Raw genomic sequence first — 19,581 nt, 5'->3', positions numbered from 1 at the left:
GAAATGAATGAACACAAAGGGTAAGAGTTGCAACAATTTTGTGTATTTCCTGTTATGTCTCTCAGCTCCTAGTAATCCCAAATTCAGTCTCCAGGCTAGATATGATCTACTAAATCATTTTGTGTAGTGACCCCACTCTCTACAAGCCCCAGATTGGGGCATATACTCACCCAGGTCCATGTTTCGAGTCCGGGGATTACACTGTTTATAACCCTTGCAACTCCTTAGTTCCATGAGCTGTACATGTAGCTGATTAAGGACATCCCTGTCCAGTGTGTTCACTGCATTCATCAGCTGGTTGGGAAAAAGGCAGGTTGTCAATCAGGTGAGTGCAAGATAGCCCTCCCATTCCTCCTTACCCTCTTATATTTTTAAATTAATTAATTATTGGATAGAGACAAATCGAGAGGGAAAGGGAGATAGAGTGGGAGAGAGACAGAAAGATACCTGCAAGCACTGCTTCACCACTCACGAAACTTTGGGGACCAAGGGCTTGACGCTGAGCCCTTGTGCACTGTAATGCGAGCACTTAAGCAGGAGTGCCACTGCCTGGCCCCTTTCCTCTTCTGACCATTAAGGGTCTTATCTTAGGTAGGTTAGAAGTAGAAAGTCCCATGAGATGGTGTCCTGTTCACCCCAACTTCTGGCAAAAGCCAAAGACCAGAATAGTTAGGACTTAACATTGAACTCTCGAAGCTACTGACTAGGAAATGGCCAAGCTTGGGGAAGAAGCCCTTCTAAAAATATTTTTAAGCAGTCTTCCTTTATAGTCTCTGGGTTCCTCTTGACTGGAACGCTGCCACTCATTGAGGGGGATGAGTGAGCCGGATTTTTCTCTAGTCTGGGAACCACCAGTGACCGATTAACCTATATCCTCTGCCTTTTTGTGAAGTTTTTCTGTAGGGCTGACCTACTTAAAGAGGACTGTAATTAAAACAGCATAGCGGAGCTGCTGGCACTTGAAAATAAGATTTCATGCAAAAAGTTGATTAGGGGCTTTCTTGCAACATGGAAGATTGAACAGTACTGAGGCCACAGTACCGAGACGATCAGTACTGAAGCTCAGTAGTGTATTTAGAAAAGAGAGACGCCCTTCCACCTTCTGCATCCCACAATGACCTTGGGTCCGTACTCCCAGAGGGATAAAGAATAGGAAAGCTATCAGGGCAGGGGATGGGATACGGAGAGCTGGTGGTGGGAATTGTATGGAGTTGTACCCCTCTTACCCTATGGTTTTGTCAATGTTTCCTTTTTATAAATAAAAAAAGGAAAGAGATGCTTCAATCACTACAGGCTGACTGACTCCTTTTTGCTCTACATGTTCTGGGCCACTCCAGTCTTTCATGTATTCAGCTGACATACAGAGGCACTTAGGGAAGTCCTGCCACCTAATAGGAACTTCACGAGTGCTGGCCATATCCTGTCATCCAACAGGCCCCCCTGATCTAAAGGGCCCCAGAAACTCACATTCCTACACTTCTCCACATTTAACAAAGCTCAAGTGTGAGGAAGGAAGTTGTATATGATCTCGGTTACAGACACAGGAAGCACAGGAGCAGGAAGAACGACGACACGTAAACTTCTCCGTGGCTTCAGTTTTAAGAACTTGTAAATCAGTTGTCCTCAGGGGTTGGTGGGAAGCTAAGTGGCAGTACCCCAAGTCTGTGTAACCCAAGAACCCCTTTTCTCCAGCTAGTATTGTCTATACCTGGTAAGGGTCTGTGTTGAGATCAAAGTATTCTAGGAAGCCTGTTGCAAATTCACAGAAGAGGAAATTGTGGGTCTCATTGATTGTCCTCATGCACCAGTAGGTGTTGTTGTTGGCGCTGGTGCAGGCACAGAAGGGCCCCACTGCCAAGGGAAGAGACAGCATGCCATGAACATCTGCAAGAAGTCCAGCTCACCAGCAGGAATCAGAAGCACATGTGACTCCTGAGGTCAGGGAGCCTGTTCCAGAAAGAACCTGCAGGATCTGCACTCCCAAATGGGGAGCAAGGCGGTCACTCACTGAAGGAGTCCCTCAGCCCTTCCCGCCTGGGGCTCGCTTACATGTCCAGAGAGGGGCCGTCTGCCAGTGCTGGTTGTCGTGGGTGAAGCACGTGAGGCCTGGCATGCTGCACGTGTCATTGTTCTGCAGGCGCTTGAGCAGCTTGCGGAGCTTCTTCTTGCGCTTCTGCTCCCGCAACAGCCACACCTTGTCCTTCTCTTGTAGACCCTTCCTGTGGGCACACAGGGCCACAGCCTTCACACTTCTCCTTACGCCGCCATCTTAGATCCTCCTAGGAACCAGTGACCCTAAACCTCTCTTCCTTCCCAGAGTTATGGGCACAGCAACAGAAGGTTTGGGGAGCAAAGGATCTCAAGTCCTAACTGGTCCCCAAATGGTGCAGACCATTAGATTAGGGTTTCCCATGCTCCTGGTTAACTTGAACTCTGGAGGCGTCAATGCCTTCCAACCACAGGGGGGCGCTAGGAAATCTGCTTATAGTTGGGGTTTGCACTGTTTGTGTGAGTCCCACCTCTTCAGACATTGCCACAAACTTCCTCAGGAAAGGTTAAGGTTTATTTCTCTCAAGAAAGGACAGTCTTTTCACAAGGACCTTTGCCTTGTGTAAGTCTCTCGCCTGGGTGTAAGTCTACCCTTACCTGAAAGGATGCAGACTGGAGCCTTTGTGCTTGAGGCGGCCTTTGTGCTGGCTGTGGTAGCTGTAACAAAACCAATCCCAGGTTTCAGAGCAACATGCATGGGGTACAAACTGTGGTTCTATGGGGGTAGTGTTGAGGGGAGGGTACTACCAACTGGATAGCAGGCCCCTTGCCTACCAATCCTGAGCAGGGAGGCCCTGGGTGAAGGCCTCAAGTCTGACTGGGGAAGTGGAAGCTGAGCCTGTAACTTCTGCACCTCCAGGCTGGTTGCTCCATTGTCCTGCCCACCTTACACTTGGTTTGGGCCAGCACTGGAGAAACCCACAGTTTTCAAGCCCTTGCTGGGAGGATTCTACGGTTAATGGGGCTATTAGTCTCATGTGAAGATTGCTCATTTATGCTGGCACATTTCAAGTGCTAGATGGTCACATGTCACTGATGGCCACCATACTGGACAGTCCAGATGTAGCCCACTTCCATCATTACAGAAGTTTTAGTGGCTGGTCCTGCTCTTGCGTTGAAACCAGTGATGGTGGTGGGGGAAGGGAGTCACAGTGGGTTTTGGGAGTCCTTTGGTACCTCACCTGATTTTGTGGCAATCACATTCTTCTGGACGCTTTTTCTTCAGGTGACCTCGGACTTCCCTCAGGTTCTTAATTTTGTTCTGTAAGGTCTCAATCTGAAGGGTGGAAAACAGGAGAGGAGGCCTTAAAATTCAGGATGTGAGAGGAACAGGCCCTGGCAGTACCCTGGCCCTGCTTCTTGTCTGGCTAGTGTTGGTAGCCTGTGTACCCAGGGGTTCCCTGGCCAGTGCTGCATTTGTGGGTGCTCAGAGGTCCCAATCTCATTTGCAAGCAGGATCCAGTGAAGGGCCTGAGTTATTCTGTCCTGCCCAAGAGCTCACTAAGGACCTAGATGTCTCTTCCCAGTTTGTAGGAAAGACTCAATGTGATGTTAATAGCTTATGAATCTAAAATTGTGGGATGATGGTTAAGCACACATAAAACAAAGTGCAAGGGCCCGTACAAATATCTGGCTCCCCACCTGCATGCGGGATGCTTCACAAGTGGTGAAGCAGGTCTGCAGGTGTCTCTCTCTCCTATCTCACCCTCCTCTCTCAATTTCTGTCTTATCAAATTAAATGAAAAAAAAATGTCGCCAGGATCAGTGGATTCATAGTGCTAGCACCGAGCCTCAGCGAAAACCCTAGAGGCAAAAAAAAAAAAGATGTGTCATGGCTGTGCTTCTTCCTGACAGCATGCTGCAAGGACATTGTCTATTGTTGGGACTGGGACCCCCTCACTGCCCACCCAGTGTGACTGTCCCCCTGACCCCCATCACACCCTAAGCTCAGGAGACGCTGCTCCCTGCCCAGACTCCTGTCACCTCATGGTCGATATGCAGCTTGTGGTCCTTCCAGGCTTGCAGGGACTTGTACAGGTCCAGGTCACACTGGACTGTGTCATTCTCAAGGATGTAGCACCTGTTCAAGACAAAGGATCACATGTGACCTGGGGGTGAGAGTGGGGGCTCTCAGGGATCCCAGAGGTGTGGGTGCTCCTGCTAAGGTCAAGCCTGTTCCCTTCACACCCGACTTCCACTGGACCCTTACCGATGTGTCACTTTAATGGGGTTAGGGGCAGAGTAGTCTGGAAGGCCTCCAGTGCCACTGAAGTCCCCTCCCTCCTTGTCTTCTCGGTCCTCCAGGGCTCCTGGCCAGTGCCGCTTGGTAAGGTTGCGAAGGGGGGGCGTGTCTTCCAGGCCTATGTGGTGCACCTCGCCGTTCACTTCGATGGCAATGGAGCGGATGGAGCGATTGCGAGCATAGCTGGCCTTATACTCTGTAGCATCAGAAGGAGAGGCTGGTCAGGCTCCCTGGGCAGCAGACTGAGTCCAGATAGGGCCACGCTCCCAAGCAAGAAACTTGGTGTTGCGTGAGACCTGAAGGAAGGAGGACCCAGACCCCAACATGGAGGACCTCTCAGTGACTCAGCCAGGGAAACCCAAAGTCTTGGAGCTAAGAAGAAACAAGCTTGTGTGAGCTATGCATCCTTGGGAGGATGAACTGGTACCTTCATAAATCAGACTCTGACCATAGATGGTGGACTGACACATGCTTGAATGAGGATGGATGCCAAGAACATGGATGCTGCCAGCCTCTAAAGGCCACATGGTGTAGAATTCTACTTATATAAAGTAACAAGAGGGCCAGGTGGTAGCATAACTGGGTGAGTGCACATGTGACAGTGGCCCTGGTCCCCACCTGCACGGGAAAAGCTTTGCGTGCGGTGAAGCAGGGCTGCAGGGCTCTCTCTCTCCCTCTCCCTCTCTCTCTCCCCATCACCCCCTTTCCTCTCAATTTCTGGTTGTCTCTATCCAATATAGATAGATGATAAAAAATTAAAAATAAATAAAATAAAATAACTAGATCCGGTGAAGCCATAGAGATAGAAAGAAAATTACAGGTTGGCAAGTAATTGAAAACTAATGAGGTCTGTGAGAGAAGCAGTGATTGCTTATGGATTTCCCTTTTGGGGTGATGAAATGTTTTACAGCTAGAGAGATGGTGGCTACACCTTGTGAATGTCTGGAATTTAATTTTTTTTAAGGGCTAAGGCTTTACTGGCATGTGTGTGGCAGGCTGTGACCCTGCTGCTTGCTCTAGGGAAGGCTTACTTATTTTTATTATTTTATTTCATAAGAAACAAATTGAGAAGGGAAGGGGAGATAGGAAGGGAGACACCTGTAGACCTGCTTCTCAGCTGGTGAAGCATCCCTCCCTATAGGTGGGGACCAGGGGCTTGAACTTGGGTCCTTGCTCATGGTAATATATATGTGTGCTCAACTGGTTGCGTCACTGCCTGGCCAAAGGCATTTTTTTTTTTTTAAGAGAAGGGCCTGGACCCAGTCACTGGCCCAGGTTTCTGATGGGCTGTGAATGAACACCAGGTAACAACCAAGTTCAAAGATTAGCTGGAGAACTGGGAAGACAGCATAATGGTTATGCAAAAAGCCTTTCATGCCTAAGGCACCAAAAGTCCCAGGTTCAATCCCAGTGCTTCCATAAACCAGGGCTAAGCAGTGTTCTGCTAATACATAACAAACAGACAAGAACAAAGACTGGATGGAAGCAGTGTCCATGGGCCGGGACTGCCTGGCTATTGTGACCTAGGCAGAGCGTTCCAGTCTTAACTGCCCTTGCTCTTGAGCCACAAGTCTGTGCCTTTTTATTTCCTTGAATCTGAGCCTTACGGGCCAAAACCTCCCGGGGACAGGGATTTTCCCTCTTTGGCAAGGCCTTGACCCTTTTCTGGCCCCAAGGCAGCTTTTTCTGCCTTGTGTTAGTCCCCCCCCACCCCTCACGCCTAAGGCACAGTCTGAGGTCAGGATGCACCCAGTTCTGATCTGCTTTGTTCTAGCTGTAAAACACACCCACTGTGTTCTTTCTCTTCCATGTCTCCTCTGCTCCTCAGTCTTTGTATCTTTCTACACTCCAAACTCCAAGTCTGAACCTAGGCGCATCAAACTATGGCTGGAGGGCTGAGTCACTCACAGAATCCACAGCTGCTATTTCCTAGGGTGACAGAGTTGGGAAGCTGAGACACTGACTGTGTAGTTGGCAAAGCCTCCTTTACTCTTTGGTTCTCTATAGAATAAACCTGCCAGTCCCTGAGGAAATCTTTTCCTGGACTGAATCAGGCTAGTTGTTCTCCTTGGCACCCTAGGAGCCCTTCCTTCCATAGGTATTGGGGGGTGGGGGTGGGCTTGTTAACCCAGCAGGTGAAAGCTGAGCCTCTGGAATCCACTGTGTAGCCTTGTGTGGCCGCTGGCCACTTAGTGACCTAGCAGCACCTGTGAGAATGATGTGGAGCACAACTGCTAAGTTTTTCAGCTCCTGGCACTGGGTGGCTGCGCTGGTCAGAACCTCTACTGCTATGCTATGCTTGCCCTAAGCCACAACCCGAACCACCCTAGATCCCAGCCCACAGGGCTCCCTGCGGCTTGGCCACAGGTTTTTTGTTTGTTTGTTTTTGTTTTTCTTTTTTGTGCTTCCACTTCCCGACTTGCTCTCTGGTCAGTTACAAGGCCCACACTTGGTGCTCTTTTAAACACCAACTGACCATCCATTCTAGAGCTCCCCTGCCACTCTTTTCTTCCCTTCATGCATTTCATGGAAGGAAGTGAGCCTCTCACATTGTTGACTTGCTGACACCTTGGCTCACCCATGAGCTCTGATCAGTCTCCCTCCAACTCTGGAACTGCAGCATCTAGCACAGGGGAGGACACACAAGTCTGCTGTCCCCGCCCCTATATTCCTCATCTGCTCATGGTCTCTATTCTGAGTGAGCTGGCTCTGCCTGGGTTCCTCATACCTCAGTAGCTGGCATCCCCTGCAGCATAGTGTGGCAGTCCCTGGGCTTCCCACCTCAGTGCTACAGGCTGGGTATGTGTGTGTGTGTGTGTGGGGGCAGTTTGAAACTTTGTTAAGAGCTTGGCCTGTGTATCACTGGCTGTCTGCAGACATCTCCTGTACTATGCACAACTGTGACAGCCAGAAATACCTCTACTAGGTCAGGTATCCCAGGGGAAAAACAATCACCCCCAGCTGAGAACCCAACTGCAGGCTGGCTGCTCAGAAGAGATGGAGAGAATCTTATTGGCCCTTGTTTGCAGGAGGAAGGTTGTTGGACCAGGAGACCAGCTGTGTAGCCCAGTCATTCTTGTCTCTCCTGAGTAACCTTTGATCTTGCTCCCCTGGATGGACATCAAACAAGACTGACGGTTGGCGGTTCACAGTCCTCACTGGAGCACTGACTTCTTGCTATTTAGGTGCAGCCCCTCCCCCCCAAAGCATTGACAGGAACACTAAGCTTAACTGAGTTGAAAGTTTTTCCAGATTATTTAAAGATTATCCACTGAACCATGGGTTGAAGCAAGGAGATGTTAGCTATGTAATTCAGTTTGGAAACTAATCATTTTATTCTGCTAGAAGAGACTGGTTTAATAGCCCCTAATCAGCTTGGGAGGAAATAGAATGAGGCTGCTGGAGGCTCAGTCTCTAATTAGGCCACATGGGAGTATCACTTAGCCTGAAAAAGGGAAGAAACTCTGACACATGCTCCAATATTGGATGAACCTCATGGATTTGATGCTGAGTGAAATGAGTCAGAACTATCTAATATAGTTAAGATAGTAAATATCCTCCCCACCTTTTTTTTTTTTTTTAAAGCCACAACTTAAAGGAATAGAACTAAAATCTCTCATTAGGCTGTGGTTGCCCTTGGGTCAGGGAGCCAGAGCAATGAGTGGCATGCAACTTGCCCAGCCCTGAAGAAGACTAACTTCTAGCTGGCTGACCAGCTCTTGCTGAGACCAAGGCCTGGTACCCAGCAGAACTTCAGCACTGGCTCTAAGCTTAGCAGCATTTTCCTTTGAACTTGAATGGCTGGGGCTATTCTTGGGGGGTGGGGGTGGGGAGAGGATTGGTGGCAGGGAGAACACAGCCTCAGCAAGGGACAGTGACCAGCCAGCTCTAACAGCTGAGTCTTCCAGTCAGGACTGACTTCTGCCCTCTTCCCTGTGCCTCACAGCTACTTGGGAAGTGGCATTAGTGGCTATCAAACTGTGGCTGCTGGAGACTGGAGTTAGTTTCCTAAGAAACTCTGCTAGATAGATGCTCATTAACCCACCAGCACAGGACAGAACCTTGTTCAAGGTGTGTTTCTGTCTAAAGACACCTTACTTAACATGTTACCCATCCATTAGCATTGAGTTCACAGCCAGCAGTGCTACAAGCCACGCATGAATGAAGCTCCTCTCAGGGCACATCAAAGCCTCCCTGCCCTTGGGGACAGTACAGGGACATGCACAACATGCCTGGGGGACACTTTAAATAGTGAAATCACTGTGGGGAAAGATTCAATAAAGCAAAAAGTGTGATGCTTGATGGACATGAAAGGGACACTTGTTCATAGAATTAGAGCTGAAACGAGGGCAGAACATTCCCCTTTGTTCTGCCTCAGTTGGGAAATGAACATAAAGCGACTTGAAGTCTCTTACCCCCTTTATACATACCCGCCCTCCCGCAAATGACCATGAACACGGTTCAGGTATTGACTTGGAGCGACAAGTACATTCTAGTCAGGAAGCTGGCTGAGAAAAAGGTATTCCATGAGTAGTGGGAATCAGTAGTATCCAGTACAGCCTTCAAGTCACAGCCAGACCTGCTCTGCCTTCCCTGTCACCACCTAGTGCCGTGGCCTCTCTCTCTCTGTCTTGTCGGCCCTGTGTCTCTTGGCCATCTCCCTGCTTTTGCTCTGGGCCGCCCGTGAGCCACCTGGCTATGGATCTCTCCTCTCCCAGCCAGGCCACCACACTTACTCTTTTTGAAGAACTTTTTTCGGTGTCCTGCCAGGCTGAGCTTATAGTCCTTGGTGTCGCAGGTGCAGGCCTCGCTGCCCTGCCCATAGTACTTGGGCACCAGGTTGGACAGGGCCCTGCCCCCAAGCCGAGCCGGCCCCTTGCACTTGTGCAGCTGTAGCTTCCCCGTGGCGTCCTCCACACACTGCCACTTCTGTAAGACACGGGACCTCAGGCTTCTCTCATCATCCCCAGCACCCAGGGCTTCCTCTCCACACCCTCTTGCACCCATCAGTCAAGACTTCTGCTGTTCAGCACCTTAACTATTTCTTAATTTTTCTCTGGAGGTGAATTCACTTTTCTATTTATTTTGGATAGAGATGGAGAGAAGTTGAGAGGGAATCTATTTATTTTGGACAGAGATGGCGAGAAGTTGAGAGGGAATCTATTTATTTTGGATAGAGATGGCGAGAAGTTGAGAGGGAATCTATTTATTTTGGATAGAGATAGAGAGAAGTTGAGAGGGAAGAGGGAGATAGAGAAGGAGAGAGAGTACCATTTTACTGCTCGTGAAGCTTCCCCCTCTGCAGGTGGAGGCTAGGGGCTTGTACTTGGGCCCTTGTGTAATGTAACGTGTGTGTTTTACGTCGATTCTAGATATATTCTTTTTTTAAAAAAATTATTTGACTTGATTTGATAGGACAGAGAGAAACTGAAAGGGGAGGGGGAAATAGAGAGGAAGAGAGAAAGAGAGATAACTGCAGACCTGCTTCATTGCTTGGGAAACATCTGCCCTTCAGGTAGGGTGCAGGGGCTCAAACCCAGGTCCTTGCACTCAATTCACTTTTTTAAAAACCTAAACCGATTTATTTAAAAAGGCAACCTCGAGGCCAGGCGGTGGTGCACCTGGCTAATCACACACATTAGAGTGTGCAAGGACCCAGGTTCAAGCCCTTGGTCCAGGCTGTAGGGGTAAAGCTTCATGAGTGGTGAAGCAGGTCTGCAGGTCTCTCTCCCTCTGTCTCTCTCCCTCTCTAACTCCTCCTCTCCTCTCAATTCCTCTTTATCAATCCAATAAGAAAGAAAGAAAGAAAGAAAGAAAGAAAGGGAGGAAGAAAGAGAGAAAGAAAGAAAAATGTTTTCAAACTATATTTAAAACGGCAACTCCTGGGTTGGGGAGGTCCTACAGTGGTTTATGCAACAGATGTTCAGCCTGAGGGTGTCAGGTCCCAGGTTCAATCCCTCACACCACATCTTAAGCCAAGGCTGAGCAGTATCCTGATTAAGAAAGGAATCTCATTCCCTGACCAGCTCCCTGGGTGTCACACAGCAGCTCCACAACGGCAGGGGTAGAATGGCCCTAGCATGTAGCACAGCCACCCCAACCAGACCCAGTCAGGCCGCCTCACCTGCCCCAGCTGCTCGCAGGCCGTCTGGTACTCAGTGCGCTGGCATAGGTCCTTCACGCGCTGGTACTTCGGCAGGAAGTTCTCCTCCTGGGCATCCACCTTGTCAGTGTCCCTCTTGTGGAGCAGCTTGCTGCAGGGCAGAGTGGGGCATGCACTAGCTCTCAGCTCAACAGGGGTGGTGCCAGCCTACTGAAGGCCCCCCCTGCCCCAGACCCATCCATGCAGGGTCCCCACTCAGGTCCAGCCTGGCCTTGCCTCAGATTGTGATGGGACTTAAGAGATGAGGATTTAATAAAAAAACTGAAACTGAATCAGGCAGGAAGTTAACAAACAATCAAAGGGCCAGGTGGTGGCACACCTGGTTGAATGCACACACGACCATGCACAAGGGTCTGGGTTCAAGTCCCTGCTCCCCATCTGCAGGGTGGATGCTTTACGGTCAGTGAAGCAAGTCTGCAGGTGTCTGTTTCTCTTTCCCACTCTCTCTCTTCCTCCCCTTTCAAATTTTCTCTGTCCTGTCAAATAAATACAGAAAGCAAACAAAAGGGGGAAAATGGCCACCAGAGGGTAGATTCATTGTGTGGTACTGAGCCCCAGTGATAACTTGGTGGCACTCAAAAAAAAAAAAAAGATGCACAGTCTGGACAGGACATGCCTGGAGGATTCAGTGGTCTTGATATCAAGTCTGTGTCAATCTTAAGTCTCCCTGTGTCTCAATGGCTGCAGATGTGTCCCCAGTCAGTGCAGGGTGGTGTGATAGTGGCACTATCCTCCCACCTGCCTCGACAGGGACAGCTTTAACATGGCAAGTGTGTGTGTGTGTGGGGGGGAGCTGTTGGGAGCTGCCCAGGAAGGGGTAGTTGCCGGCATGGGCTTGCCCTGGTGCTGCTCAGCTCAGCTCTACTGCCTGGGTGTCTCTGGACCTGACTTACCCCCGCTCCACCAAGAACGAGTCCCGCCAGACTCTTATCTTCTTTTTCAAGTGAAACCTGGAAAAAAAAAGAGGGGGACACTTATCACCTTCTTATCAATGAAGGGGCTTAACCCCCCCCCCCCATTCTCCCTAATGCAGAGATGGTGTCCAGAGCCAGCCCTGGTTTGCTATCAGCACAGATCTGGGGCTCCTGGGGTAGTCAGGGTGAGTGGGCCCACTGGGCACTGGGAAGGCCTGGCCCCTCACTCTCCCCTTCCAGGATCCATCTTCTCAGAGATGGGTCTAAAGGCACTGGGGCAGAGTGACCACACTCCTCTACTTTAGCACCAGATGAAGTGGCTTTTTAAAAAATTTTTTTAAATTATTTTTATTTATTTGATAGAAGCAGCTGAAATTGAGAGGAAGGGGGAGACAGAGAGGAAGAGAGAGACACCTGCAGCCCTGATTTACCACTTGTGAAGCTTTCTCCCTGCAGGTGGGGACCAGGGGCTCAAACCTGGATCCTTGTGTATTGTAATATATGCACTCAACCAAGTGCGCCACCACCCAGCTCCTGAAGTGGCTGTTTTGACTTATACAGGTTAACTATATATGTGCTGGGGGATTCTCCCCTTTGATCCTTTATAGTTGAATTTGTAAACATTTCATGCTCATCCTTTCTTCCTCCCTTGCCCTCTCTCCTTCAACCTCTCCCTTCCTCTCTTTCTTCACTGTTGTGGTTTTACTGCTCTGAACCAGCTATTGCTTTCAGGTAGAAAAACAGATAGGCAGGGGCCAGGTGGTGGCGCACCTGGTTAAGCACTCACATTACAGTGTGCAAGGACCCAAGGTTCAAGTCCCTGGTCCCTACCTGCAGGAGGAAATCTTCACGAGTGGTGAAGCAGGGCTGCAGGTCTCTCTCTCTCCCTCTTTCTCTCTCCTCTCTCAATTTGTCTCTATCTAATAATAAACAGATAACAGTTAAAAGACACACACACACACACACACACACACACACACACACACACACAGCACTGAAGTTCTCTCCAATGCAGTAGGAGCTGAGCATGGACCTAGGGTGTGCACATACCAAAGCAGGTCACTAGCCAGATAAGCTATTTTGTCAGCCCTCATGCAGTTTCATTCTATCTTTTTCAATTCCAAGACAAAGACTCAAGTTAAGATGGAAGATTCCAGCCCATTGCCTTTGCATATTTTATCTAACTCCTGAAAGTTCTTAATTATAGGAAGGGGCCCAACAGTGGTGGGGCCTCAGCAGTGCTGCCAGATGAAGACAGTTTCTACCAGGACTGGTACAAGCTTTAGAGTACAACCAGGGGCAGTTCCCAAGATGACCACCAGATGTCGCTGTTACCATGCCAGTGGCCACATCCCTTTACATTCCCTGCCCAGACTCAGCTCACCTTCCCACCTGTTTGTTTGTTTATTTATTTATTTTTTGCTCACCAGCAGTGATCCCTTTCTGCCTCCAGGAAACCGAGGACTATGTCCCATCACACCATCTGGTAATCAAGCCACATAACATGGTGACAGAGTGTAGTTTCTAGTCTTGAGTCTGAATGCCTAGACTGGGTTCCAGATTTGCCCAGAAACTCCCTCTAGGTCACCTAACCACTCTGGAATTCAATTTCCAAATCCGCAAACAGCAGGTCATAAGAATGCCAACTCTACCTGGGATGCGGCTCAGTGGTAGATCACCTGCTCAGAATGCTTACCTCACTGGGTTAGTGTGATGATCAAAATGTCACACTCCCCCGCAAAATACTTAAAGTCTGGCATACAGTGGTTGCTTAATTAGCATGAACTTGTGCTATAGTTGACTTCAAGTTCCACATAATTTTAGTTCTCAGACTGCCTACTGATGGCTACCATGGGTATTTTCCAGATGGAAAGATGAAAACTTAAGAGAAGGTAGATCTTTCTCCCTCCTTCTTTCCCTCCCTTCCTTCCTTCACCACAGCACTGATCAGCTCTGCCTTGTGGTGGTACAAGAGATTGAACCTGGGACTTCAGAGCCTCAAACATGAGGGTCTCTTTGCACAACCATTATGCTACTTACCCTTCCCTCCACTCCCCGCCAGAGGGTACATCTTTGTCATAGCAGGGAAGCGGTTGGGGTTGGAATACAGGGAACCCCTGGAAACTCAGTTTCTATGCCCTGGAGACACCCCCTTCAGATGTACATGGCTTGATCACCAAGTTCAAGAAAGTTGAGGGACCCAGCACCCTCTCCACCACCTCCTCACCGATTCACTGGCCGCTCTGTGTCCAGCAGCTTGAGGATGGATTTCCCGTCCATATCTGAGGGGATATCGAGACCAGCTATGTCCAGGATGGTGGGGGCCAGGTCAATGTTGAGGACAATGTGGGGGTTCCTGGGGGAGGCAGAGAGAACAGAGAACTGGTTGCCTGGGTCATCGTGTCCCAGCATCATTCCTTGAGAGAGGCTGCTAGAAGGGTGAAGGTGGCCGGGGCGAGCAGCCTGCAGTGGAGAGGCTGCAGCTGTGCTACTCTCCTGCATCTCAGCCCTCGGTGTTTCCCTCTGTGACCTTAACTCAGCTAAGCCCACCCCTACCCCACTCCTGTGACCTCCAGACAAGGCACAGGATTCTGGGATTCACAGACCCCACCTGGCTTCTACTAGGTTGTTTCTGTTGCCAGTAATACCGTCTCTGCACGCCACTGCTCGAACAAAGAACACCCCCTTCTCAGTGGTATCCAAGCTCTTTCCCAGGACCCAGATCTGGATCTTGGAAGCAAACGTTAGCCATTAGCTGTTCTTAGATCCAGCAGTCTGACGTTGGGGCCTTTGCCCTGGCTTTGCCTCTGCCTGGATTGTTCTTCCTCCAAACAGCAACAAAGCACTCTCCCCTATCTTTCAGTTGAGGTCCCGGGGGTTCCTACTCTCAGGTGTTCACATCTGTATGCAGTCTCTCCTCCCTCAATAAAACATGGCAGAGGTGAGGGGCTATGGCTCTGTGATGGTTCCATGATCTTGGCCCGGTCTTACTGGTCTGCACTCTCTGGTCTCCTCTTCCCTGGCTGATTCTGAAGAGGCAAGCTACCATCACAAGCTCAGCAAGGAGGTTTGTGAAATTCTGGGGGGGGGGGAGGACGGGTGAGTGGGTTCAAGTCCTCTGTGCGAACAGCCCTGTGAGCAGGGAAAACATACTTTTCCTTTTTTTTTTTTTTTTTGAGTCTCTAGATAGATAGGAGCACTGACTGACACCTTGATTTCAGCCCAAGCGAAGGGACAAGCTAAGTTAGGCTCAGACTCCTGGCCCATACAAACTCAAGAGACAACACACGTGTGCTGTTTTCAGCTGCTAAGTTAGTGATGATCAGCTAGGCAGCACAGGCTGCTGATACCGTGTCCTTCCAGAAGACCGGAATTTGGAGCTGCCCCCTTCCAAGCACCGCCCCTTCCATGCTTTCTCTTGCTCTTGAAACTTTTCCACTCTCCCATTTGCTATAGCTTTTGCTCATCTACCTGCTCTGTTGTTTATTGCCCAATTAGAATTTAAGTGGAAGGCAGACACTTTCATCTGTTTTCATCACTCTGATTCCCTCTCAGAGTTAAACTGAAAGTACACAGTAGATGTTCCATAAATGTTAGCTAAGTGACTCTGGTGATTTATCCCCACCATCTGTCACTTTCCTCCTGTTTTCTCCTGACATGGTGGTAAGTGACTTTAGGGAGGGCCCTGGAGCCTGCTGATGACTGATGGCCACATGGGCACAGTCTCCATCAAGGCGGCTCAGTGGCCCCAGATTCCCTGGTGCCCAGGGGCCTGGTTCTTAGGATTTCAGTCATCTTTAATCCTCTTTCTCTCCCAGGTTCTCTCTCATTCCATGTGAGGGAGTTATGGGCTCTGAGAAGCAGTGCATAGTGCTGGAGAGGAGCACAGAGAGCCCAACTTCAAATTCTGGCTCCATTTGTTGCTATGTGACCTCAGGCAACTTAACCTCTTTGTGCTTCAGTTTCCTCAGTTCTAGCACAGGGATGGTGACAGTAGCAATGATCTCACAGGATGACTGTGATGCTCCAGTGACTCGTGTGGCTATGAAATACTCAGACCAGAGTCTGAGGAAAAAGTGCAGGACAGATACAAGCTGTCCACATCCTCTCAGGACCATCGTTATCCCAGGTGGGGTCCTGGATCCAGGGGCAGGGCAAGGCTCCAACTCACATAGCCTGCCTCCTGGAATTGCCACCAAACCTCCAAAGGAGTAGAGGGTGTGGAGACACCTCTGTGGACCTCTTTCAAGAGTTGTGCTGCAAGCTCCTCCTGTGTCCTTATATCTTATCTGTCAGGCTCTACATCAGGAGGGAAGTCAGACCAAACAAGTGTCTTTCTACAAGTTTGTCAGCATTTCAAAGGTCACTATAGTCAGTCTCCCTTACAGCCCAGCAGGTCCATATTAGCTACCGTGCTACTGGCCTCTCTATGCTCTCCCTGCCCAAGGAGACGGTTGATGGCTGGCGGCTGGCTGAGGGTGGTGGTCCACGTGGTCCTGAGGCAAAATGGGAGAGGAAGCTGCTTCCTTTTGTGCAGCAGTGGAATTGGTTCAGACCTCAGTGGATGCCTGTCTTGGCCTTGAGGAGACAAGGGCACCTCCCACAACCACCAAACCCAAGGACACCATGGCCAGACAGGAATCAAAGTGGCTGTGGCACAGACAGCTCAGCTCCCTGCTGTGTCGATGGCCATCCCACCAGCAGTCTGTCTTCATAGGTGCTCAGGTTTCTCCTTCCCCATCAGAGAGAGATGTAACTGCATCTGTATCCTCCCTGGGTGACGAAACTGTTTCTCTTGGCACTGAGACTCGGCTGCCCAGAGCAGTGGCTTAGAGCCATAGGGTTGAATCTCTGGTTTCTGGCCATCTGGGGACATTCCTGGGAATTTGGGAACCCTAGGGTGGGACAGAGGGCTGCAAAACACTTACAGGGAGCCAGCTTCCACGTTGGGGCCCCTCACATAGAAGGGGACCCTGATGTCAAACTCGTAAGGCATGGACTTCCCCTTCACCAGGCCAAACTGGCCAATGTGGTAGCCATGGTCAGCAGTGTAGACGATGTAGGTGTTGTCCAGCTCGCCTGTCTCCACTAGCATGTTGTAAATCTGCAAACACAGGTGGGTGGTGAGGTTGGGGGGCAGCAGGCACTATGGGTCTTGCCCGGCTCTCGCCAACGTGACAAGGTGCTTGCTCCAAGGCTCCATCATACCTGCTCCGGGTGGGGTCATGTCCCCTGTACACCCTGGGCCCTCCCGCTCTTCCAGATCACCATGCCCCTTCACCTTTCCTCACTGTGCTTCCTACCTTCTACCCCTTCTACTTCTTGGTGGACTGTCTGTCTCCCAGCATAGAAGATGAAAGTCTCCACCAGGGGACAGTCTTTATCACTGTGTTCCTTGCTGTGTCTTGTGTGCACTGTCACTCAACATAGGCTGCTGAATGAAGGAATGAGTGAGAGAAATCACACTGACCTGTGACAATGTGCCAGTGCTATTCAACAGGATCCTTTATGATCCAGAAAGTGCTAAGGTCTGTGTTGTTCAGGACTGAACTGTAAATGTCTTGTACTGTGACTCCGTCTTAACTAGCTGTAGACAAGGAGAATGATACACAGCCAAGCAATGGAATAGTATTCAGCAGTGAAAAGAAACAAAGTGCTGATCATGTGCTACTCCATGGATGAACCTTGGAGACATGGTGTCAGTGGAAGAAGTCAGTTTCAAAAGGCCGCAGAGCCTGCAGGGAATGTCAGCGCAGGCAAGTGCACAGACACACAGTGGTGGTTGGTTGTTCCCTCAGAGTGAAGGGGGTATGGAGGTTAGGGGTGATGATTAAGAACTGTGGAGTTTTTTTTAAGGGGAAATGAAAACATTCTGAAATTGCTTGTGGTGATACACTGATAGCTGCAAATACTCCAGTGACGGAACTCTAGACCTGAATAGGGTGAACCGTGCTGTACTGAGTTACATCTCAATATGATTGCTAAAAAAGAAAAAAATCCAACAGGGGGTCAAGGACACAGCATAACAGTCACACAACAAGGTGACTTTCAGGCCTGAGGTTCAGCGGCCCCAGGTGCAACCTCTGGACCACCAGAAAGCAGAACTGAGAAGTGCTCTGGTAAAGACAAATTAAAATGACTAATAAAGAAAGAAAATCACTGCGGTCTGGGAAGACAGTGCAGCGACAGTGCACAGCACTTGCATGCAAATGTCCCAGGCCTGATCCTTGGCACCATAAGCCAGAGCTGAGCAGTGCTCTGTTTAACAAAAGCACACACTTTTTATTAATTAATTTATTTTAATTCTTTTTAAATATTTTATTTATTTATGTATTCCCCTTTTCGTTGCCCTTGTTGTAGTTATTATTGTTGTTATTGATGTCATTGTTGTTGGATAGGACAGAGAGAAATGGAGAGAGGAGGGGAAGACAGAGAGGGGGAGAGAAAGACAGACACCTGCAGACCTGCTTCACTGCTTATAAGGCGACTCCCCTGCAGGTAGGGAGTTAGGGGCTTGAACCGGGATCCTTGCACCGGTCCTTGTGCTTTGCGCCATGTGTGCCTAACCGGCTGTGCTACCGTCTGCCCGCCCCCTTTTTTTAATAGCAGCTGGGGAAATAACTCCAACTGGTTAGAACACTGGACTTGAGCACTTGAGGATCTTGGTTTGGTCCATGATGTCAGATGCACTACAGTGGTGATCCGATTTCTCTCCCTCTGTGTTTCCTATGACCATTTTTCTCTCATTTGTAATTGATAAAAATGAATCTTTAAAAAATTAAGTAGCTGTATGTGGCTACCAAAGAGATCAGAACAGATGTGTAGGATGACACCTTTTCATCCTGCCTCTGTGTCCACTCCCTCTAACTGATGACACATGGGGGTTGGGGGGTGGGGGTAGAGGGCAGGTGGTGAGGAGCAGGGAGGCTCAGGCAGATAGAGCATGGGGCTCTGAGTGACACCCGGATGTGCTTAGGGCTGGGGAGGGTGGCCTACCGTCTCCATGGAGTCGTCCACGGACATGAGGGTCTGCAGGCGTTTCCGCTGCAGCATGTTGGTGAACTCCATGTGGATGGGCTTCATGGGCCCCGTGTAGCGCATGATCCAGTGCTTGTCAGGGTTGGGCGCGTAGTTGTAGCTTGGTGTGCTGGCGGGCAGACACACAGAGGTCAGAGGTGAGCAGCTGCCCAGCGCGCAGTGGCCTCTACTTGTTAGGAAAGTGGACACTGGTGTTTGGAGCTGAAGGCCCTGTGACTCAGCCATGTGTGGGTGTGCAAGAGAGACAGCAGGATGTGAGCTGTGGCTGCAAAGTGAGAAAGCCAGTCCCCCACTCCCTCCCGTTTCTGCTCTTGGCCTACCCACCCTTCAAGAAGATCGAAATCTGAGAGACAGCTGACTGAGTGGGGCTCAGTCTGCCTTGCCTCACGTGCATTGAGGTTTGAGCCCTGGCTCCATCTGTCAGGGTGCAAGGGAAACTTGGGCACTGTGGTATCCCTCCCTCCCTAACTGGATGGAAAAGCTGCCCTGGGAGTGGCGAAATCATGTATGCACATGACCCAAATCTCAGCCTGCCTCCCACCACACTGGGAGAAACTTCAGTGCTTCTCTCTCTCCCCTTGCTTCTCTCTTTATTTGAGAAAGCTAGTTCAGAGTAAGTCCTGGCCACAACCCCCCAAAACAAACAAACAAACAAATAAACAAACAGACAAACAAACTAAACAAAATCTCAGTCTGGTAGGAGTCTCTCCTCTCTGCAATTTGTGAGAGACGCTGAAGTTGAGAAAGCTCAACCCCAATTTAACAGCACTGTGTTTATGTCCTGCTACCTTTGGCTAGATGGCAGGCAACAACTGTGATGAAGGCACGACAACAGAATTTCCTGGGGGCCAGGCGGTAGGACAACGGGTTGAGCACACATGACGTGAAGCACAAGGACTGGCCTAAGGATCCTGGTTCAAGCTCCTGGCTCCTCACCTGTAGGGGGGTCGCTTCACAAGCGGTGAAGCAGGTGTCTATTTTTCTCTCCCCTTCTGTCTTCCCCTTCTCTCTCGATCTCTTTCTGTCCTATCCAGCAACAATGACAGCAATAACAACAACAATAATAACAATGATAAACAGCAAGGGCAACAAAAGGAGAAAAATACCCTTCAGGAGCAGTGGATTCGTAGTGTAGGCACTGAGCCTCAGTGATAACCCTAGAGAGGGGTAAAAAA

At 49.7% G+C, this 19,581-nt stretch overlaps 1 protein-coding gene across 6 annotated transcripts in view; it reads right to left on the bottom strand.

Annotated features, from left to right (window-relative positions):
• The window catches only part of SULF2 (sulfatase 2), a 129,508-nt gene that overhangs the window by 4,826 nt on the left and 105,101 nt on the right, over nt 1-19,581 (bottom strand). For all 6 annotated transcript variants that reach the window (XM_060185867.1, XM_060185852.1, XM_060185849.1 and 3 more), the window contains exons 6-18: nt 18,365-18,515; nt 16,297-16,472; nt 13,596-13,724; nt 11,348-11,404; nt 10,416-10,545; nt 9,028-9,220; nt 4,259-4,487; nt 4,033-4,129; nt 3,231-3,325; nt 2,647-2,706; nt 2,050-2,219; nt 1,709-1,851; nt 171-294 (exon numbers count right to left, since the gene is read on the bottom strand). In XM_060185867.1, coding sequence (XP_060041850.1) covers nt 171-294; nt 1,709-1,851; nt 2,050-2,219; nt 2,647-2,706; nt 3,231-3,325; nt 4,033-4,129; nt 4,259-4,487; nt 9,028-9,220; nt 10,416-10,545; nt 11,348-11,404; nt 13,596-13,724; nt 16,297-16,472; nt 18,365-18,515 — 1,754 coding nt within the window. The remainder of the gene's footprint in view (nt 1-170; nt 295-1,708; nt 1,852-2,049; nt 2,220-2,646; nt 2,707-3,230; nt 3,326-4,032; nt 4,130-4,258; nt 4,488-9,027; nt 9,221-10,415; nt 10,546-11,347; nt 11,405-13,595; nt 13,725-16,296; nt 16,473-18,364; nt 18,516-19,581) is intronic.

This window comes from Erinaceus europaeus, chromosome 1 (assembly GCF_950295315.1).
Source record: "Erinaceus europaeus chromosome 1, mEriEur2.1, whole genome shotgun sequence".
Classification (NCBI taxonomy): Eukaryota; Metazoa; Chordata; class Mammalia; order Eulipotyphla; family Erinaceidae; genus Erinaceus; species Erinaceus europaeus.
This window is presented reverse-complemented; position numbering and strand designations above follow the sequence as displayed.